The 20952-nt window shown below is 43.9% G+C and overlaps 1 protein-coding gene across 2 annotated transcripts; it reads left to right on the top strand.

The window, feature by feature from the left end:
- Positions 1-754: 754 nt before the first annotated feature.
- LOC121020796 (caspase-12-like) lies at positions 755-15406 on the top strand. 2 transcript variants are annotated; one of them, XM_040460805.1, is made up of 10 exons: positions 755-1020; positions 1928-2177; positions 3706-3768; positions 7250-7341; positions 7752-7925; positions 8811-9045; positions 9447-9593; positions 12395-12504; positions 12891-13010; positions 13865-15406. In XM_040460805.1, exons 2-9 carry the CDS (start codon positions 1970-1972, stop codon positions 12987-12989), a joined length of 1128 nt encoding a protein of 375 aa, XP_040316739.1. In that variant the 5' UTR covers positions 755-1020; positions 1928-1969; the 3' UTR covers positions 12990-13010; positions 13865-15406. The 2 variants fall into 2 exon arrangements, with proteins under 2 accessions (XP_040316739.1, XP_040316738.1); XM_040460804.1 differs by having other exon boundaries at positions 760-1020; positions 14218-15406.
- The last annotated feature ends 5546 nt before the right edge of the window (positions 15407-20952 follow it).

The following is a 20952-nucleotide window of genomic DNA, read 5'->3' as shown; positions in this document are numbered from 1 at the left end:
GGGATCGTTTATGTATTAGTAAAACGTCTGGCTTTGGAAGCCTGAAGCTGGTCTCCAATGGCCTGCCGGGGCCACTGGGCTCTTCTCCACGTGACGTCTGTCATCTTCTAGCAACCCAGCCCAGGTGTCCAAGAGGGGGAAGAGTGCCATGCCTCTGAAGACCCGGGCACAGAGAGTTGCGGTGTCCATTTCCTGCATGATGGCGGCAAGACCAAGTGGTAGGTGAGCTACCAGTCAGAGCAGAGGGTTCAAAGAGACTGGAGATGCAGGCCATCAACAAAATCAGTATTGCACTGAGTGCTTTTTACAAGCACAGGAACAAAACTTTCAATGATGCGAGCTAAGCATATACTGGGGTTACTTTGTAGTGTGAGACTATTTGGGTGGATGATCTTATTTCATTTCATAAAAACTGTGTTACTTAATTGCAATTGCGAACCCATGTTAAAAAAAAAAAAACAAAAAAACCTCTAATTTTAAGTAAAAGAGTCAACCAAGAGAAATATACACATTTTCCCCAGAACTGACAAGCGGGCAGATGAGGAACAAGAGAAGAAAAAAGATCGCTTATCTGGGTTTTTAAAAACAGTGACAGGGAGTACCCCTGTGTGTCACTTTCCAGCTCCAGTTAAACCACGCAAACTCACACGTCATTCAGGGGTGGAGCGGACCTCCGTCCAGGGAGGCCTCTCTGCCATTGGGTGGCTGACAGATGGCACCGAGACAAACGAGGGTCTATCTGACTTATTAACTGTGTCAAAAATACACTGCAACACAGAACACAGCAACTGTGAGACAGAGGAAAGAAAAGCCAGGTTTTGCTTCCTGTTTTTCAAAGGAAATAAGGTATAGATCCGAAGACGGGTCAAATTCTTTCTTTGCAAAGACAAAGGAACCTGAAAAGCTGTAGTTTCCCGTTTAGATTTGGGTAATAGCAGCCAATCCATTGAGAGCAGAGATAGAAGGCTGCTTTCACTTTCACTCCTTTTCCTGCCCAGAGAGCCTCAGCAGCAACAGCCGGTGAGTGGCTCCAGTTTTCCATCGTTTATGGCCGTGTTTGAGGGAATTACAGGAGGACGAGGAGTGGGGGACACAAGGGGGACTCGCGAGGTACCCTGGGGATGTAAGGGATTGGGGCTCAGGGCACGGAGGCAGGTAGGCGAGCAGACGAAGTATTTTAGGCAAGAAGTTAGACCTTCTAGGAAAAGGAAGGAGATGTAAAAAAAATCTGGAGCTACCTTCTTAACACTTTGCTGCGATTTTAGCCCTTTCTGTGAACTCACGCTGAGAGTTCTTACCCGTTTTACGAGTGTCCTCAGCAGGGTGAGGGGCCGTCCATGGGGCATTTCATTTCCTCCATGCTTCTGCTCCCTGTGTGACCTCTCATGAACAGCAGGGACCAAACGAGCCACACTGTGTTCTCTCAGTCTCTGAGGCCAGAGTCACCCTGCAGCCCTTCCTCGGAACACAAACAGGGGTCCTTTCCTAGATGCTAATATGTCCGTGCTTTACTGGTACACTATTGATGATGGCAGGTTTTTAAATGAGTAGTGATAAAAGTGACAGGAAGTAAAGAGATCATAGGTGACACCAAGACAGAACTGAGTCAGCCATCACCAAGCTAGTTAGTGAGGCTGCTTTCTCTCTGTGAGCCTCACTTTCTCCACCTGTAAAAGAGCAGAATCTTGAAGGCGACTGGTGCTACTCTAAGTGTGGTCATTGGGCAAGGGGATTTGCCATGATCTGAGACGTTGGGAGAAATGAAAATAACACACTCCACCCTGATCATGGAGATCAGATGTCTGGGAATGAGGAAGTTCTATTTACCGAGCTCCCAGATTCTGTTGCATGTTAAAATTTGAGACCCATGGGCCTAGAATCCAATATCTAAAGTCTGTCCATACCTAAAACCCTATTGTTCTCACAGACAAGACATCACCCCAAGGTCCGGCCCTACGACAAAACGGGGATGGCCGGCAATAGGGTGAACGACTTTATTGAGGACTTGAAGGGAAAGAAGGTGTTAACAAAGCAAGAGTTACGTGCATTAGGGAAAAGAGTGGACCTCATCGTGGATAAGACTGAAGGCCTGATTGATGGTCTCAATGAGAAATCGGGAATAGTAGGAAAAATGTTAGTGAAAAGTATCTTCGGTCCCAAAGGCGAGCTGGCTTTAGGTGAGTATCTTGGGTCAAGGGACAGGTAACTCATTGGTTACCTGCGCTCCTTATGCTGCTTCTGTGTTATTTCTTTTTTTTTTTTTATAAATTTTTTTTTCAACGTTTATTTATTTTTTTGGGACAGAGAGACAGAGCATGAACGGGGGAGGGGCAGAGAGAGAGGGAGACACAGAATCGGAAACAGGCTCCAGGCTCCCAGCCATCAGCCCAGAGCCTGACGCGGGGCTCGAACTCACGGACCACGAGATCGTGACCTGGCTGAAGTCGGACGCTTAACCGACTGCGCCACCCAGGCGCCCCTGTTTCTGTGTTATTTCTATTTGCAAGTGGAGAATCACCTATCCACATGTCTAGTCCCCTCTCTGCCTATCATACTTAAGACTGTAAAATGTCCCGGTCCGCCCCAGACCCTCTGCCAGCATCTGCAATCACTTTATACTGCTGCACCTTTTCTTTTCTCTTCAGCATCTGTCACCTTCAATCATTCCATAACCTCTCTCAGTCACTGCCGTGTCTCCCCCGCTAACACATAAACTCCATGAGGCATAGATCTGTGTCGGCTTTGTCCAGAAGGTAGCCCGAGCTCCTGGAAACGAGCCCTGACACATAATAGGTGCTGAGTTAACGTCTGTTCAGTGCGTAAATGGTGCTCGGGCTCTAGGAAATTCTGGGACAGCCTTTAGCCAGTCTGTGGGACACTGGCCATACGCTGTGGACTCGAGACCTATCCCCAGATGTGAAATGTTCCATAGAAACAAAAAATCCACCATCGTCTGCTCACGTGTGGCTTAGCCCAAGGAATAAATCTCTGAGCACCTAGATCGGTCCTTGTTAAAGGAGTACAGAGGGAACGTAAGGGCCCGTGGCGCATCAATATGTCTTTGAAGTGTGGGAGGCACACTTTTCCTATGAAGGGTCAAGCGTCACCATTTTAAGCATTTACGACCAAACGTTCTCTGTCACAGTAACTCCAATCTGATGCTGTGGCATAAAATTAGCAACAGACAATAAGTACAAAGTGAGCGTGAGTGTGTTCCAATAAAGCTTTATTGGCCAACACTGGTGTGGATGGAGTTTGGCCTGTAGGCCACGGTTTGCTGTCCCTCTCTACAGTATAATATACACATGAGGATATTCTCAAAGCCTGCAACATCCTTCTGGGATTATTCTGTCGTTACTCAAAGACTAACTTTACAGAGATGTGCACTTCCCTTCCTCAGAACGAAAAATGCCATTGCAGAAAACTGTGATTAAAGAATTTGATTATTCCTGAAATCACATGAGCAGGAGCATAATGAGCCCTTCGTTGTTTCACGGAACCTCTGCCTCCTCCTTCACTTGGCATAAAGTCACAGGCCTTAAGAAGCAAAGCTGGAGCTTAGAAAACGAGCCAAATTCCCATGCTTCATAGGGAAGGCGCACGCTGAACAGAGTCCTTTACTTGTGATCGCGAGGGAAAGAGTTTCGAGTATGGAGGTTCTAGAAACTTAGGTCTGCTAACAAATCTTCTTTTCGATTATTTCAGAAATTCTTGATGAAATTGAGAATTATGACTCTGACAACAGCGGGTCATATTCCTCTTCGACAGGTAAGTGCCCTCAAATCTCATGTGATGACAAAAACTTCTAGGGGTGTCCTCAGGCCCTGCAGTAAAGAGTTAGGAAACCTGAGTTTTCAGTTACCATCTCTGCAAATGATCTACAGAGAAGAGCAAGGATATTTAACTTCTCATTCATTCTACTCCAGAATATGAAGATGAAAGTGAAGAAAGTGAAGAAAATGAAGAAGAGGAAAATGCTGAGTCATCCCAGGAAATGGATCCCCCAATAGTAGAAGACACCAAACCTGCTGGCTCATGTGAACCCTCAAACCTCACTAAGGGTAAGGCCCTACAGTACAGGGGAAAGACCACTGAGATAGGTTCAGAAACTCTGGGTTATTTCTAACTTCCTCACTTTCCCCCCCGGTGACAAGCAAGGTCAACACTTATATCCCTGCTCTCCATCTTCTGAGAATCGGGAAGTGAAGGTGAAGATCATGAGCTGGGGAGAACTGGGGGTCGTAGGCATAGGTTCTCCTACGAGAGGCAGCACCATGGACATGTGGTGACACTACATGAGCTGAGGCAGACAGAAAGGCCCCTACTGGGCAACAGAAAGAGAGCTGGAATAAAACACAAGCCATCTCTGCACTGTGCCCATCACTGCCGCTGACTAACCATGTTCCCTGGTAGAATTATCTTAACTTTTCTGAGACTCATTTTTTTTCTGAGTCTCACATTTTTAAAGGAGATTAATAACATCTATAAAGATGCATAAAACGTCAAAGAGAGATCAACTAACAACTGCACAAACAGAAGAAGGAAGTGGTTAAAAAAGACACGTTAAAAAAAGCACAACAGGACCTGTCACACATACCGTGTGATCACTAAAGAAACTGATGACTTACTGAACCACATTCGAGAATCGTAGTGCCTAGAAAGGAGTGATAGCGCTGTTGTGTTTTGATTAGCATGTTTTCAGAAGTTCTGGACAAGCTTACAAAGGCATAAACGTTTTGCCATCTTTATTCACTGTCTTATCTATTCATATATCCGTACGTATATATGCATATATTAGCTAAAAACCTATATATGCTGTTCTAATCACTGTGTTTATAGCAGGAAGCGAGATAAAGATCCTGCTTTTATGCAGTTTACAGTGCAGTGAAGGTATTTATATAGTAAGAATGACCAAAATGCAAGCGTAATTCGGGGGATGGAGAAGAGAAAAGAGGCGAGGCATGTGGGCCAGGATGAAGAGCTATGAGAACTCATCTGACGTGATATTCGGGACAGTGTGACCAGTTGGGATGGGATGTGTCATACTCTGAGGCCAAGGCCTTGCAGGGAAGAAGGAAACAATCCCAAGAGCTCTCAGTCAGAAATGGTCTTGCCGTGTCCTAAGATCAATCTGATGGGACAGTAGGAGATTAGGAGGGACGTGGTAGAAGGAGCTGTTAGGATCTCAGCTTGGAGCTACCATACTATTTAGAGCCTTTTAGAAAGTGGGAAAGTATCGGGATTGTATTTGCAATAGAAAGGCCCTTAGAAGTTTTTAGGTGGAGGAGTGATAAACCAGCATAGCATCAGAAAGGTCAAATATGTTCAAATGTTTCAGTTAAGAGATCATAGCTTTCAGCTGGTGTCATGGTAGGGAAGATCTCAGATAGTCAAATCTGGAGCTCTCTGGGATGGAGAGTCAACAAAAACTATCCTGGACTGGCTGTGGGCTAAATAAGGAAGAGGAGGAACCAAGGATGATTCTGTGTTTTGGGTAGGCAACTAGGTGAAGGGTGTGAGGAACTGAGATAGCAAAAAACTTGTAGTAGAGAGAAATCTGAGGAAAAACCTATTTGTAGGAGTGGGCAAATATCAGGAGTCCTTCTCTCTACACATTTACTTTGTTGCCTGGATCACATCCAAGGGTACAGGTTGAATACACAGGTAGATTCAGCCGCGTTGTTCACAGGGGGACCAGGCACGGGAGTAAATCTCAGGATTCAGCAGCATGTAGACAGTATTTAGGATGACGTGTCTGGAAGAGGCCACCTGGGGAGAGATGCTGACAGAACATCTTAGAGGGTCCAATGTAGAAAGACCCAACTCTGGGAGGCGTGGAGGAAGCACAAGGCTGGCGAAGGGCATCCAGCTTGAGAGAGGACGGTTACCGCACGCAGAGCCTCTGAAGCCTGGAGAACCCTGCTCAAGGAGGAAGGTGTGCTCGACCACGTTTGAATGCTCAAGAAGCAACAGATGGCCAGTGGTGACCTCAATCTCAAGCATTTAAGTGTTGAAAATGACAGTCAGTGTCTACCGCATGAAGAAAAGAGAATGAGACATGAAAATAGCGAAAAGAGATGCCACCTTTAACGAACTGTACTGAGAAGCAGAGCGGGGAAACACAATAGCTGGATGGGACACCAAGCGCAGGGGCAGAGTGCGTAACAGATAAAGGGATATCAAGGCATGTGATACGCCAGCAGGGAGAGCACAGCAGGGGCAAGAAGGGGTACACATGATGCAGAAGACGGGGACGAGGAATCACCCGAGCACAGTTCTCGCAGGTGAGAGGAAATCGAGCGGGAACGTAAGTACAGTCTCTACCCTAAGCCAGGAGGAAGAATGTGCTGTCCTTTGTCGCAGGAGGGGAAGGGCAGAAGGTGGGCAGACGTGCGGGAAAACGAACAGACCTGTTGGTTCGGAAGATGAAACTGTTCTTACCCAGCAATACTGGAAGGGCCGGAAGGCTTGTTTCCCTACGGGAAAACTACAACAAGAAAAGGGAAAGATGCCTGGGAGCTGTGCCAGATAATCATTCTAGGCATAGGAAATACAGAGATTAAACACATCTTCCCTGTCCTAATGAAGCCTACCATACAGCAAGCACAATTAAGAGCTATTATTATCATAGTTTTTAGGGGCACATTTACATAAAGTGATCGAAACACGAGGAGAGAAGCCGTCGAAGTATTAGTGAGCTTTCATGGGAAAAGGAAGGAGACATTTGTCTTGATGGTTCCAATGCAGGAACTATATACACCAGTGCTTTGAAAGCTCACACTCCAGGATCCTCAGAATTGGTCAAAATGCTTTAGAATCCTGCAGGGTCTCTGTTAGTGGAGACACTGCACTGGTGGTAACAATGTGCACAGTAGGGATATTTTAGTGGAGTTAAATAACTGAATAATCACTTGACCAGGCCGCATGAACATTAGGCTTCCTTCCAAATCTTAGGTACTGTGTCTGTGTGAGACTAACGCACGGGGATTGAAAGGTTACTCAATGCCATGGCCACTGACAAAAACAAAAGTTGCCCGTGGGGTCAGTAAGAAGCAGAAAGAAAGATGGTAGTATGAAGATTTCTCTTTTTGCCATTTGTAATACAAAATGATTTTTTTGTTGTTGTTTTATTAAGCCTTTTGAAGGGATGGCGGTGAGCATTTCCTAAGAATGAGAGCCCGGTGAAAAGATCCTCATGACTGCCAGACAGTGGGTGCTACTCCTTAATGAGTAATTTTTTCTCTTGTAGTATTTCAGGTAACCCAGGCTTCCCAAATCAATGTGCTGAAGCTTTGTCCTTGTATCCATTTTAAGGAACCAAAGACAATAATGGCACATGAGGTAATATACTTTGGAATAGGGGCACACAAGGTTGTCCACTCAAACAACACGGAACTCACTGGAAATTTCAGTTCTTGCTACAGATGCCTTAGGATCAGCCCCAAAGGCACAGGATGCTATTCAATCATGTTATCTAATTAAGGGGCCCTTACATCAGATTTCCTGTCTGTTTCATCCCGTCCTCAAACATACTTTAAACTCCTCGCCACCAGTGAACCGAAGCAAGGTTTCCGGAGCGTGTACTCAGAACTACTACACGTTTTTAGTCTGGTGCCTTGTTCATGAATCCCTAGTTCCATCCCCAAGTCCTCCAGCCATCCAATCTCTAATTGTAAGGGCCTATTTTGCATAGGATTTGGAGGCAAAAGTGGGAGGCTGGGTGCAACTCACTCTGTGTCGGTTAACTGCAGATCTATCCAGTGATGGAGAAGAAGAGCCGAATGCGCCTGGCTCTCATCATTTGCAATAGAACATTCGATTATCTTTCTGAGCGAGAAGGCTGTGAAAAGGACATTTCGGGGATGCGAGATCTGCTGGAGAACCTTGGATATTCAGTGGTTATAAAGGAAAATCTCACCGCTCAGGTAATGGCCCCAGAGAGTGGGATGAGTTGGGATGAGTGTCCCTCCTTTCATCTCCTTCCTGGACTTCTTCCTTGGCGGCTGTCAGAACGGAGCGCACGTTACAGAAACTGCATTTCTCTAGAATAGGCATCCTGCACCCCAGCCTCTCCCGACGTACACTCTGAAGGCCAAGACCTAGATGGCAGTAGTTCACTAAACAGGCTGGCTCTTGCTAATGCTCTCAGTTTGGGAGACACCCATCACTTGATACTCTATGTGAGACACCACTCTGAGGCCTTTATAATTTCAGTATCGTGTGTCTGAATGTGAAGCCAAGTAGGCGGTTAAAAAACAAAACAAAACAAGTTTTGCACACATACATACACAGAAGAAGTTGTGATTTTGGCTTCGTCCAAAAAAATACCACGGGAGGCTTTAGACAAACCATTTTAAACCTAGCAAGGAATCTGTTCACGTCTCTACGCCAGTGGAAACAGTCCCTCCGTCTCTGTCTCTGTCTCACTCTTTGTTTAATGAAAACCCAGGGCAACTGCAGCCTGTAACACAGTTGTGAAAAGCGAAGCCTTTGGCAGGAGACCCGTCACCTCACGTGTCCCTCCCTGTACTCCACCTCCTAGCGTCTCCCTCAGTCTAAGGATCTACTGAACACCACCGGTCTACACGCTGTATGAAAAAACCCCGCTTTTCCATTCTATACATCCAGCTTTCTGGCTGTATGTCAGAACGTAATTTCTCGTACAATTCCACTCTGTCCAAATCGTCTGATCACTCCATTTCTGCTGTCTCTCTCTCCCTCTTGCGTGTGTGCGTGTAAAGTCCATGTACTGTGTGAGCACAAAGTAGACACAGACAGCTCCCAGGTGGTAAGTCTGGAAACTCTTTCAGGAAATGAAGGTCGAGCTGAAGCACTTTGCCACCCGCCCAGAGCACCGCTTCTCAGACAGCACGTTCCTCGTGTTCATGTCACACGGCATCCTGGACGGGATCTGTGGGACAAAGCACAGGGAGGAAGAGCCAGATGTCCTTCACGACGACACCATCTTCCAGATTTTCAACAATCGCAACTGCAGGAACCTAAAAGACAAACCGAAGGTCATCATCATGCAGGCCTGCCGAGGCAGTGAGTTGGAGCTGGGGGACGCAGGGGGTGGCCGTCCGCTTTTTTCTGTGATTAGCCTGGTGTCCAGCCTTCGCCTTCCCAGGGCTGAGGGAGAGAAACCACACTGTAGAACGGCACTTGGACCTGCTCCAGAAAGATATGAAGCCTGTATCGTCGTTGAACAAGTGTTAAGTGCACTAGAATAACAGCACGTGTCCCGATCATCTGGGACTAGGTTCTACTAAACTTAAGTGGCCTCTGTGTAGTTCCCAGTCAGTGAGGCAATTTTTCTATCAGAAAGATACTGGCATTTTTAATAAATTCCAGATGGAAATGTATTGAAGTAAAGGTATAAGGGTTAAGAGACATTTTGTGTGTCTGTGTCTGTAACATCTTTTGTAAGACAAGCGTGTCTCTCCCAGAAGGCAACGGGGCCGTCTGGGTGACAGATGTGGGAGAAGCCTGTGCATGGCCGGAAAACCAGCCCTCAGCACCCTACATCTTCAGTGATGCCGTACAAAAGACCCATGTGGAGAAGGACTTCATCGCTTTCAAATCTTCGACTCCACGTAAGTGACTTCAGAGAGAAGCTTCTCGATCTCCTGTTAGTTTCCAGATCACAGGCCTGGCTGTGATCCTATGTGATTGCTGATTGAAAAACATCTCTTCCTTCATGATAGATTTTAGGCAGAGAATAGATTAAAAATACGGAGTTTTTTATAACTAGAAAGCTAGAAGTCTTCATTTTGGAGGAAACATTCAAAATAAACCAGAGTTTTATGAGGATCCAGTGTTACAACAGTCTAACTATAAATCAGAGTTGTTTTTGTTTGTCCAGACAGCAATGGCACATGATTTGGCCCACCTCATCACCTGCTAGCAATTAAACAGGTAATCAGTAAAACTGTAGTACTTTCTTCACACATTCCAGAACCTCTTACATTATTATTTGACTCTAATCTAAAAAAAATTAGTTAATATTCAAATGCCTGACTTCAGCATCATGCAGCCAAGACTGAAAATCCTCCGTTGGCAGCAAAGACAAAGTAGGAAATAGAAACACAAGATATACCGAGCTGATCGTGGTCAAACCTGCAGAAAATCTATTTAACAGTCACCCATGACATTGGGGTGATTTAGAGAACCAGGGCAATTTCAAGAATCTTGTTTACAAAGCCACCGTTATAAGTCCTCTACTGCAGTGATTACCAACTGCGATGTGCACAGACATCCCTTTGGAACGATATTACAGGCAGGGTTCTGATTCAGTGGGTCTGGGGGGGTGGCGAGATGGTGCCTTTCAAAACACCCTGTGGTGAGGCTAGTGCTGTCCGCCCATGGCCACACATGAGCAGCAAGGGACTGGAGGACCCTCTGAGTGTCGTCTGACAGGAAAAGGCTATGCAGGGAACACCCACTCCGTACCTGGAACAGTCATACTTCTCTTTGTTTTACATACTGGAGTTTAAATAAAACTTTATTTGAAAGAAGAGCTCTGTACTTTTAGCAATTAAAGGAAGTTAAGAAGGCATATATGGGCTGGTATGTATCTAAGAGACTCTTTAACTTACTTAAGGAAATGAAGTGTAACATGTAAAGTTCTTGCATTCATTTTTGCACACGTAATGACCTGCTAAGGTAGAGTGAGCACACGGTGTAGGATCCACAAGTGAGGCAGATGTGCTTACTGAACCTCACGGAGCATATGGTCGGAGCAGAGAGGCAGAGGTTAACTCAGGGGAAAATATACACCCACGTCTCACAAGTAGATACTGACTGTCTCTTGACTGTGCTAAGTGTTTTGAGGAATAATGTGTTGAAAGATGAAGGAGTTAACTATGTCAAGGGTAAGCGAGGAACATTCCAGACAGAAAAAGCACAGAGGACCTGGGAAAGAAAGGAGCCTGGAAAACTGGGCCAGTATATCTGGAGCACAGAGCTGGGGCTCAGTGCTGAGAGGGAGGTTGGAGAGGTCAGGAGGGGTCATGCGATTTGGGGCCTCATAGGTTCGGGAAGGATTTGATCTTTTCTGTTTACGTACTTTATTACTAATATTACTTTATACTAATAGTAATAGGAAGTTTTGGTGAAACTTAAGCAATGAAATGGTAAGATTATCATTTTTATAAAACTACTCCGGGGATTCTGTGGGGAATGGATTACAGTACAGCAGGAAATACAGGAGGCGGGTTAAAACGCTACTGCAGGGTTACTGGCCACGGCTGGTAACGGCAGTCTCGGGAAGACACAGCTGTTGAATCCAGAAGGAATTAGTGTATAAAATGTCTAGGACCCAGTGTTGGGAGGATGTGGCAGGTGAGTAAGAAGGGATGACACAGAGGACTCAAGGGATGGTCATGGTGCGTTCATTAAAACGGGAATCCTGCCAGAAAGTGTGAGATGCCTTTGGCATATTTCCAGATGAAACAGAGTTACAAAGCTGTGTACCTCAGAAAAGAGAATGGCACCAGGATTCGGGAGGTGGTGGCTGAGAATTATATCTCGTAGTCTAAAAATAGATGAAATTATACAGGAGCAGAGAACAGACGGAGACGAGATCCCAAAGCTGAGGCTTGTGGATGGTAGAGGTCAAGCTGGGAGGCAGAGTATTTGTAAGTTGGGCTCAGGAAGTTTCCTATCAGGGCATAAGAAAGAAAAGTAAGGGTATGTATGTGTGGTCAGTGTGACCAAGAAAGCCTCCACTGGACTTATGGCCAGTTTCGGATTTAAATGAGAGAGATCAGGTGAAACTCAGCGAGTGACCATGAGATTGAATGACGTGGAGGCCATGAATGGCCTTGAGGAAAGTGACTTGGTAAAGTCAGGGTGGTGGGGGGAGACAGCAGACGGGTGAGCGGGCTAGGGCTCGGAGGATGTGAAGACGGTGGGGAGAGACAAACCTGAGGAATGCAACCATTAAAAGGAGGAAGGAACAGGAAGGGAGCTGCAGATAAAGTGACCATCAGACTATTAGCTTTTTGACGATGGGAGAGATTTGATCACACTGCAATGGTCACGAAAAGTGGTAGCTCAAGAGATGGTCACGATAAAAAACGAGCAAAATATTCCAGGAGAAAACAGAACAGACGAAGAGGAGGTCCAGAATGGCACGACAGGAATTAGTTTCTTTTCCACTACTTGCAGTCCGAGGCAGGTAACTTTGGCTCTAAGAGCGTGAACAGGGTTGATGGCTGAGAGTCCACGACGGTTCTCTCTGGGCCTCCTGGGGACACTGGAGGTCCCAGCTTTGCCTTTCTCTCTCCTCCAAAGCACTAAAATCAAACTATGCCCAAAAGCTCTGACTCTAAGAGTCTTCCACACACAACACAAAGGCCACATCTGCCAGTATTTTAATACCTTTTCTTTGCAGATAACGTTTCCTGGAGACTGAACACAGATGGCTCTGTCTTCATCTCCCATCTTATCCGCTACTTCAAAATGTATTCTTGTTGTCATCATTTGGAGGAGATTTTCCGAAAGGTACAGGTCTTCTGTTTTTTTCAATGTAATCACTGTCCAACCATTCTCAATTTTTTTTGGTGGGTGGGTGGGGAATCCTGAAAGCTCTTAGGCCATCTTGGCATTCCTTCCTGTACTCCACGTTTGTTTAAAGAGGAGGTTTTGGGGAAATATTGCACGGAACCAGTGTGAGTTTTTCTGATTCTGATGGCCTTGTTTATTCAGAAAATGCTTGAGGATACTCCATCATGCATGGATGTACTATAGCCAAGGAAAAGCTAAACGTTTCTTCTGTGTATACCCCCCTGGCCACAGCCTTAAAACATACCACAAATTCTGTGACTCCTGAGAGAGAAGTCCAGATTTCCCTTTTAGGAAGTATCTAAAGATTTTCTTTCCTGCCTTAGGTTCAATATTCATTTGAGACTCCAAATATAATTACCCAGATGCCCACGATTGAGAGACTCTCCATGACACGATATTTCTACCTCTTCCCTGGGAATTAAAACTCATACACAGCATCTCAGGTAAATGATTCCAAGAAGTGGACTTGGGAGCTCCCTGCTCAGAGCCTGTGTGTCAAATACAGACAGAATGGAGGACAGTGACAGGGTGTAGCTGCCTAGTACTGTCCTGTCCCCATGTTCTTTTTTTTTTCAACATAATTCTTAATTTTTTTTTTAATTTACATCCAAATTAGTTAGCATATAGTGCGACCATGATTTCAGGAGTAGATTCCTTAATGCCCCCTTACCCATTTAGCCCACCCCCCCTCCCACACCCCCTCCGGTAATCCTCTGTTTGTTCATCATATTTAAGAGTCTCTTATGCTTTGTCCCCCTCCCTGTTTTTATATTATTTTTGCTTCCTTTCCCTTCTGTTCATCTGTTTTGTCTCTTAAAGTCCTCATATGAGTGAAGTCATATGATATTTGTCTTTCTCGGACTGACCAATGTCACTTAGCATAATACCCTCCAGTTCCATCCCATGTAGTTGCAAATGGCAAGATTTCATGCTTTTTGATTGCCGAGTAATACTCCATTGTATACATATACACCACATCTTCTTTATCCATTCATCCACCGATGGACATCTGGGCTCTTTCCATACTTGGCTATTGTCGACAGTGCTACTATAAACATGGGGGTGCACGTGTCCCTTCGAAACAGCACACCTGTATCCCTTGGATAAATGCCTAGTAGCGCAATTGCTGGGTCATAGGGTAGTTCTATCTTTAATTTTTTGAAGAACCTCCATACTGTTTTCCAGAGTGGCTGCACCAGCTTGCATTCCCATCGTCCCCATGTTCTTAATGACCCTTGGGAAAACCCTGGTTTCATATGAAATTATAAGAAATTATAAGTCTAATGTTTCCCTCCAGTCTTAATGTCTCTCAAGGACCTACCTACTGAATGGAAGATATTTAGTTCCGAAGCTTGCACAAAAAAACTGGATGTTCATATACAGCTGGCGTGAGGCGTCCTCCCAGGGAAGTCAGTTTGGCTGAGTTTCATTCCTCCTGTGTTTGTGATGAGGACTGCCTGTACCACAGTGTCAGTTGGAGGCTGCTGGGTGTGCACCGAGGCAATGAGACCCTAGTGCGGACCTCCCCCTCTGGGGGTGACAGGCCCATAGCCCTTTTGTGAAGGCACAACTCATGGTAGGCATCAGTTCTGTTTATGCCTTACCTCCTATAACCCCTTTCCTTATGTTTCCTTCTCTCTACTTTTCCAGGGAAACTGGGCCATTATGTACTCGACGAACCTACTACTTTAAAAGGGCAATGTCTGCTCGTGAATATTTTTATACGAAACTTCCCAAATGCCCACCTTCAACCAAGGCCAAGTGAAAATCAATGTCATATTGTTGCTGAGTTAGTACTTACTACATTTTTAAAAAATTATGTTTGTTTTCTCACGTTATTGTAAGGGTAAAACATTTTCATTGCAAAACAAAGTTTAAGTATACAAAAACATTTAAAAAGTATTTAATGAATAAGTGATTACATTAATAGGTGTCCTGGTATTAGGCAAAGATCATATTCTCGGGATAAACTCTTCTCTGTTATAAAGGATCATTCACATACTCTCCATTTGGAAGACTATTACTAACATTTGACTTGGGACATTTACATTATAGACTGAATTCTCATTTATTTTGACTCATTTCTAACTTGGCCATAGGATATTTTGATAATATTTTTAAATGAACTACAAGTAGTATTTTTTTTTTTGATTCCTAGAATGTGAAAAATCTTTGTCCCTGAGTTCACTTATGAGTTCTCCTAAAAACATATACAAAGGCGAGTGTGAATTTATTTCTTAGTAGTATGTTTTTATTATCAAAATGTTGATTTTTTTAAAAAAAGTACCCATACATATCTGCATCTGTATACTCATTAACTTTCAAACTATAGATGAAAGCCAATGTGTATAATCACTAAAAAAAAAACAAAAACAAAAAAACAAAAAAAACCTTTATTTTGTTTGAATCTTGAGAACAAGGAGATTATGTAAAAATATCCCTTTAGAACTGAAAGTGACAAAGAGGGAAGTGAAAATCAAGTTCCATGAAATGATTTATGTTCTCTCTCTTCCATCCTGTGGTCTTACTTCCTCTCTCTCTACATACACAAACTCACAGATGAATTTAGAAAGCTAACTGTGTAAGATACTCTATGACCTGTACTTGTGTTGATTCAAAATTACCATCTAGGATTAAAGGGAGATGTGAAGCATCAGTAATATACATAGCCTAAGCTTAAGAGGGTGGGGGAAGGCGATCAAGGGCTGACTGGGGGCTGGGTAGAGTCTCCTTCCTGTCCCTTTTCACTCAGCCCCTTATATTCTGAAGGTCACATCTCCAGCTGTTGGAGCTACACCTCTGAAGGTCAAAAAAAGTGCAGCCTAGTCAGCAAGAAAGAGGAAGAACCAGCAGACACAGGCCCCCACCCTTTCAGGAAGTCTTCTCTTCCTATAAACCAAGAACCACCACTGGGTCCAAAGTAACTCACAGCTGCGCAGAGGTTGAGAAATGAAGTATTTATTCCATGTGTCAAATTCCTAGCAAAAAAACCCTGGGAGTTTCTCTTAAGAAATGGGGAAAAGCAGATATTGGGTCCCTTTGACTGTCTCTGCCAGAGATTGCTTCCACATTTGATGGCTGCCTAATACTGAATTAAAAAAAAATTTTTAATGTTTATTTTTGAGAGAGGGAGTGAGACAGTGTGAGTGGGGGAGGGCCAGAGAGAGGAAGACACAGAATCCGAACAGGCTCCAGGCTCTGAGCTGTCAGCACAGAGCCCGACGCGGGGCTCAAACCACGAACTGTGAGAAGATGACCTGAGCCGAAGTCGGACGCCCAACTGACTGAGCCACCCAGGTGCCCCTGCCTAATGTTGAATTTCATGGATGGATTAGAATGTATTTTATTAAGTTCAGTAATTTCCAAATGTGTTATCTTATGCAATTTTATAATAAAATTTTCCTCCTAAGTATATCTCTAAGTTGCTCTCTGATAATACTATTGGAATAAACTCTCAGAACTAAAATGACAGGGTCAAAAGCATTAAAATTCGAATTTTCTATGTAGGGTAGAGCTCAAAAAATTGTCTGAATGTGCACTCCCCCTGAGCTGAATGCACTATGGCTCATTTTCCTATATCTGCATCAGCACGATGTGTACTCTATCTTGTTAATTTCTCAGGCCCCAAATCAAAATTATTCTGATGTTTGTTTGCTTTCTAAACCAGCTAAGCATCTCTTCCCACGTTTATAGGTCACTGCAAACAAGTTAAATGTTAACTGGTGCTTCCTCTTGTCCACCAGGTCTACGGCGGGGGGGTCTACCAGAAACTCACAGGAACCACTAACTGGGGCACCTCTCTGGCTTCCAGCCCAGCCGGGACTGTGCCTCTCACCTGAAAGGCACATTCTTATCTCAGAATCTGCTATCCCCTTTGCCTAAACCAATCGCCCCTTGCACCGCATAACTGCATGACTTAGTACTGCCCTTCCTGGGGTTTCCACTAAGTTAAGACCTTATCAGTGTCCTCACTTGTCTAAATGACCCAGCCAGCCTTCTCCTGCCCCTGATACTCCCAACATCCTCACCCTTCTTGATTTTTCCACAGTACTGCTTACTTATGACACACTACGTAATTTGTCTACTATTTGTATGTTCATCTCACTCCATGAGAATATAAGCACCGTGAGGGTGGTGACTCTGTTTCCTTTGTGACAGTATTCACAGAATTTAGAGCCGTGCCTGGCGCAGAGCAGACATTCAAGTTTCAACTAGATAAATGAATCCATCTAAAATCATCATGATGGGGACCTACGGAGATAAAATATACAGTATGTTTTCCCAAATGGCTTCGCAATACAACCTTTTTTTCTCGGCGATACAAAACTTAGGTTTTGGTTTAGTTGGCAATTAGTTTTTTTCATATTTTATCAAACCTACTCCTTTTTGTCTAGGTACTTCTTTGGGAACATCTATTATTTGTGTGGTAAAAATTCAAAATGCATTCTTTCCTTCACAATCAAACATCTTACCTTCCATAAACAGTGTCTGTATGATTGTTCTCTGCCTGATTTAATAGGAGCTGTTGAGAATGTCACGGCGAAAAAGAAGTATTTACTACATACATGGAGCTTATGTAAATAGATATCTAAAACACACTGCTATGTCTGAATGCTTGTGTCCCTACAACATTCATAGGTTGGAATCTTCTTTTAAGAATGTTTGTTTGTTTGTTTACTGAGAGAGGGAGTTGCAGAGACAGAGGGAGTGAGAGAATTCCAAGCAGGCTGCATGCTGTCAGTGCAGAGCTCAATACAGGACTCAATCTCACCACCCTGAGATCATGGCCTGAGCCAAAATCAGGAGTTGGACGCTTAACTGACAGAGCCACCGAGGTGCCCCCATATGTTGAAATCTTAATGCCCAGTGTGATGGTATGAGAAGGTCCTTGGGAAGTGTTTAAGGTCAGGGGGTGGGGCCCTCATGGATGGGATTAGTGCCTTATAAAAGAGGCTCCAGAGAGCTCCCCGGCCCCTTCCCACACCTGAAGACTCAAGGAGACTTCTGTTGGGGCTCCACCTGAGTGTGCCGGCATCCCGATCTCAGACTTCCAAGTAGATTTCTGCTGTTTAGAAGCCACCCAGGCTGTGCTATTTTACTAAAGCAGCCCAAACGGACCAAAACACATGCCATGTTTTACAGTGAACTAAGAATGTTAGTCCAGCCCTGTTCCCCTTTCTAGAACCATTGTGTCGATGGCTGGCATTTCCAAGCACACACTTGTCCTTGCCAGAACCTCACTTTGCATGTTAATTACCTTCTGCTTCTCCTTCGATACCAAATCAATCACCAATGCTACCAATTCTACCTCCTCATCACCAAATCCATTCTGTTCTCCCCATACCCTCTCATCAATTCCCGTCAAATGACCTGTACCTGTCATCTGAAATAGTGCATAGACTCATGCCTGGTCAACATAAATCCACATGAGTCTTCCAAAAAGTAAGCAGACCTCCATTGGAGAGACACTGCTCAGAAAGGAGTGTCAGTCATCAGCTTGCTGTTTCCTTATCTTCTGCAGAACAGGACGCACACATGTTCTCACAGTTCACCAACTCTGTTGTGTCCTTATTCCCCTCAACTTTTCCATCCAGAAGCCCATTTCCACTGAACTACCTGAGCCGTGTCAGGCGCCATGTACCTGTACACGTTCTACGTGCCTTTATGCGCACTCATTTTTCCTTCCTGGATCGACCACATACCCCACGTCCAAAACACTCGCAACTGTCTAAACCCTGATTATTCCTCGTAATAGTAGTGTTAATAATAATGATAATGATAATACTGAACAAAAACAGCAATAACAGTGGCAATATGAGCAAACCTGAGAAGAAATATTCATCTGAATGTTTTCATTTATGCTAAGAACTTGGTAAAACATTCTCATAAACATTTTCTCACTGAAGATTCAGCTCCGGTACCAGCTCCTCCAAGAAATTTTCTTTGATAATTTTTTCCCAACTACTGGGTACTCTTCCACCATGTAGTCACATGTTTTGAGAGACAGTATTTGTCAGACAGGGTCCACGCAAGACAAGAGACGTAACTCCACATGGATAAAGAGATTACACTTAACATAGAGATTTTTAAGTACAGTGCTCAAAGTCTGAAAACGAGGAAATGGGATACCAAGGGACCACGAAGGTGGCATCTGCAGGAGGCATCTACCAGTCAGCTCTAAGACTGAGGGGTGTTGACGGAAGGAGGTGAAGTTATCAAAACCAAAATGCTGCCAAATCAGGATGTGGACATCTGATGGGGGACTTGGTGGGGTAGCCATTGGTGTGTGAAAGCCTGGACACGGGAGTCCCACGAGGCAGAATCTAGACCTTTGCAGAAAGGACCCCACCAACTGCCTTCAGGGGGTGTGACGAGGCAGGTTCTGGGAGTAATGGGACAATCCCTAACCTGAAACGAAGGGAAGGGTCACTGCTGACAGGAATCAAGAAACAGGTAAATTCTTCTCTTGTCCTTATGTTTTCTTACCTCTTTCTTTGCTCCTTATTGGCAGAACCTAATGGGAGGTAGGCTGACCAAAGTAAACTGGAATTTGTAGAATTCCAGCCCCAGTATCATAGAGTATCATGCCTGGTGCTGTCCTCTGTAGCCTGTTAAGTTTATTCTGCTCCTCTCTCTCTCTCTCTCTCTCTCTCTCTCTCTCTCTCTCTCTTTTTTAATTTTTTAATGTTTATTTATTTTTGAGAGAGAGAGAGACAGAGTGTGAATGGGAGAAGGGGAGAGAGAGGGAGGCAGAGAATCCAAAGCAGTCTCCAGGCTTTGAGCTGTTAGCACAGAGCCCAAAGCAGGGCTCAAACTCGCAAGTGGTGAGATCATGACCTGAGCCAAAGTCAGACGCTCAACCGAATGAGCTACCCCAATGCTCCTTGCTTCTCTTTTCTTGATGCTACAGTAGTATTCCCATCACCACCACCACCACCACAACAACAAAACAATAAAGAGAAAAGTGGTTCATATCAGTATGACCCAGGAGTTGCAAAAGCTGAGGGAGAAACTCTGGCTGGACCTGACTCTTTTCCCTAGCCAAGCATGTGAGTGGTAGCGTTCCTGAGCTGTAAGGTGGTTGGGTCCTTTGCTGACCTTCTGTGTTTAAAAAGAACATAGGTGCTGCTTCCAAATTTCATGAAAAATATCCCATGTGCAGGAAGCTAACTGAAAATTTGCATGGAAGGAAATTCTGAGAAACTTAGCTCTAGCTTAGCTATGTTGACACAATAAAAAACTAAAAATGGGACCTGCATATAGTATAGTATAAATATGTAGTATATATGCTTATAATATGATTCATTGAGTTTCTCTTCCCTTCTGCATTCTTTTCCTAGATGCTATCATTAAATTTCATGATATATAATATCATCTATATGTAGAAATATTCTCACTGTATATACTCAACAGATTGGTCTTCTAAGTTTCACATTAATATTTAACTAATTACCAACTCACCATCTCCCTTGGAGCATAATTCCAAAATTGAATTTGCATACATTACAGGAATACCTCGGAGACACTGTGGCTTCAGTTCCAGATCATTTAAATAAAGCAAATATTGCAATAAAGCAAATATCACAATAAAGTCAATCAAATGAATTTTTGGTCTCCTTGTACATACAAAAATTATGTTTATGCTATACTATAGTCTATTAAGTGTGCAGTAGCATTATGTCTAAAAAATGCAATGTGTATACCTTAATTAAAACATACTTTATTGCTACAAAATGCTGACCACCATTGGAGCTTTTAGTGAGTCAGAATCACTGATCACAGATCACTGTAACAAATATGATAATGAAAATTTTGAAAAGTTATAAGAATCACCAAAAGGCGACATGGTGACACGAGAGACATCGAGTCAGCAAACGCTCTCGGAAAAATGGCGCCAGGAGATTTTCTCTATGTGAGGTTGCCACAAGCCTTCAGTTTGTTTAAAAAAAAAAAAAGTATCGCCCCCCACCCCCCTCAGTCCACTCCTTAATTTATTCTTCTATTCTTCATACATGCTTCTAGTAAATAATACATATAATAGATACAGAAACTGGAGACTTACCCTTGTTACCTTTCTCTCCTGTGAACTCCACTTAAATTGGTCACTTGTATCTGTTGACTCGTTTATCAATTTCTCAACAGCCTGTGCTTTCAGCCCACCTGAACTACCACCAGTGTCTCTTAATGTCCTTAAATTATGCAAATTCTCCTTTATTGTCAGGGGAACAGTGGGGGATAGAAAGAATAGATTTGGTGATTATGACACTAATCAAATTAGATGGCTCAGCTAATCACATTCTGTGATGGGGATTTTCTGTAAGGCTGAGAATATTCAATCTGCTATAAAAGACAGGAAAACAAATAGGATGGATGTAGTTCATAAGA

Source organism: Herpailurus yagouaroundi, unplaced genomic scaffold (assembly GCF_014898765.1).
Source record: "Herpailurus yagouaroundi ecotype Mexico unplaced genomic scaffold, PumYag 251, whole genome shotgun sequence".
Taxonomy (NCBI): Eukaryota; Metazoa; Chordata; class Mammalia; order Carnivora; family Felidae; genus Herpailurus; species Herpailurus yagouaroundi.
Note: the sequence above shows the minus strand (reverse complement) of the source record. Positions and strands in the feature narration are given on the sequence as shown.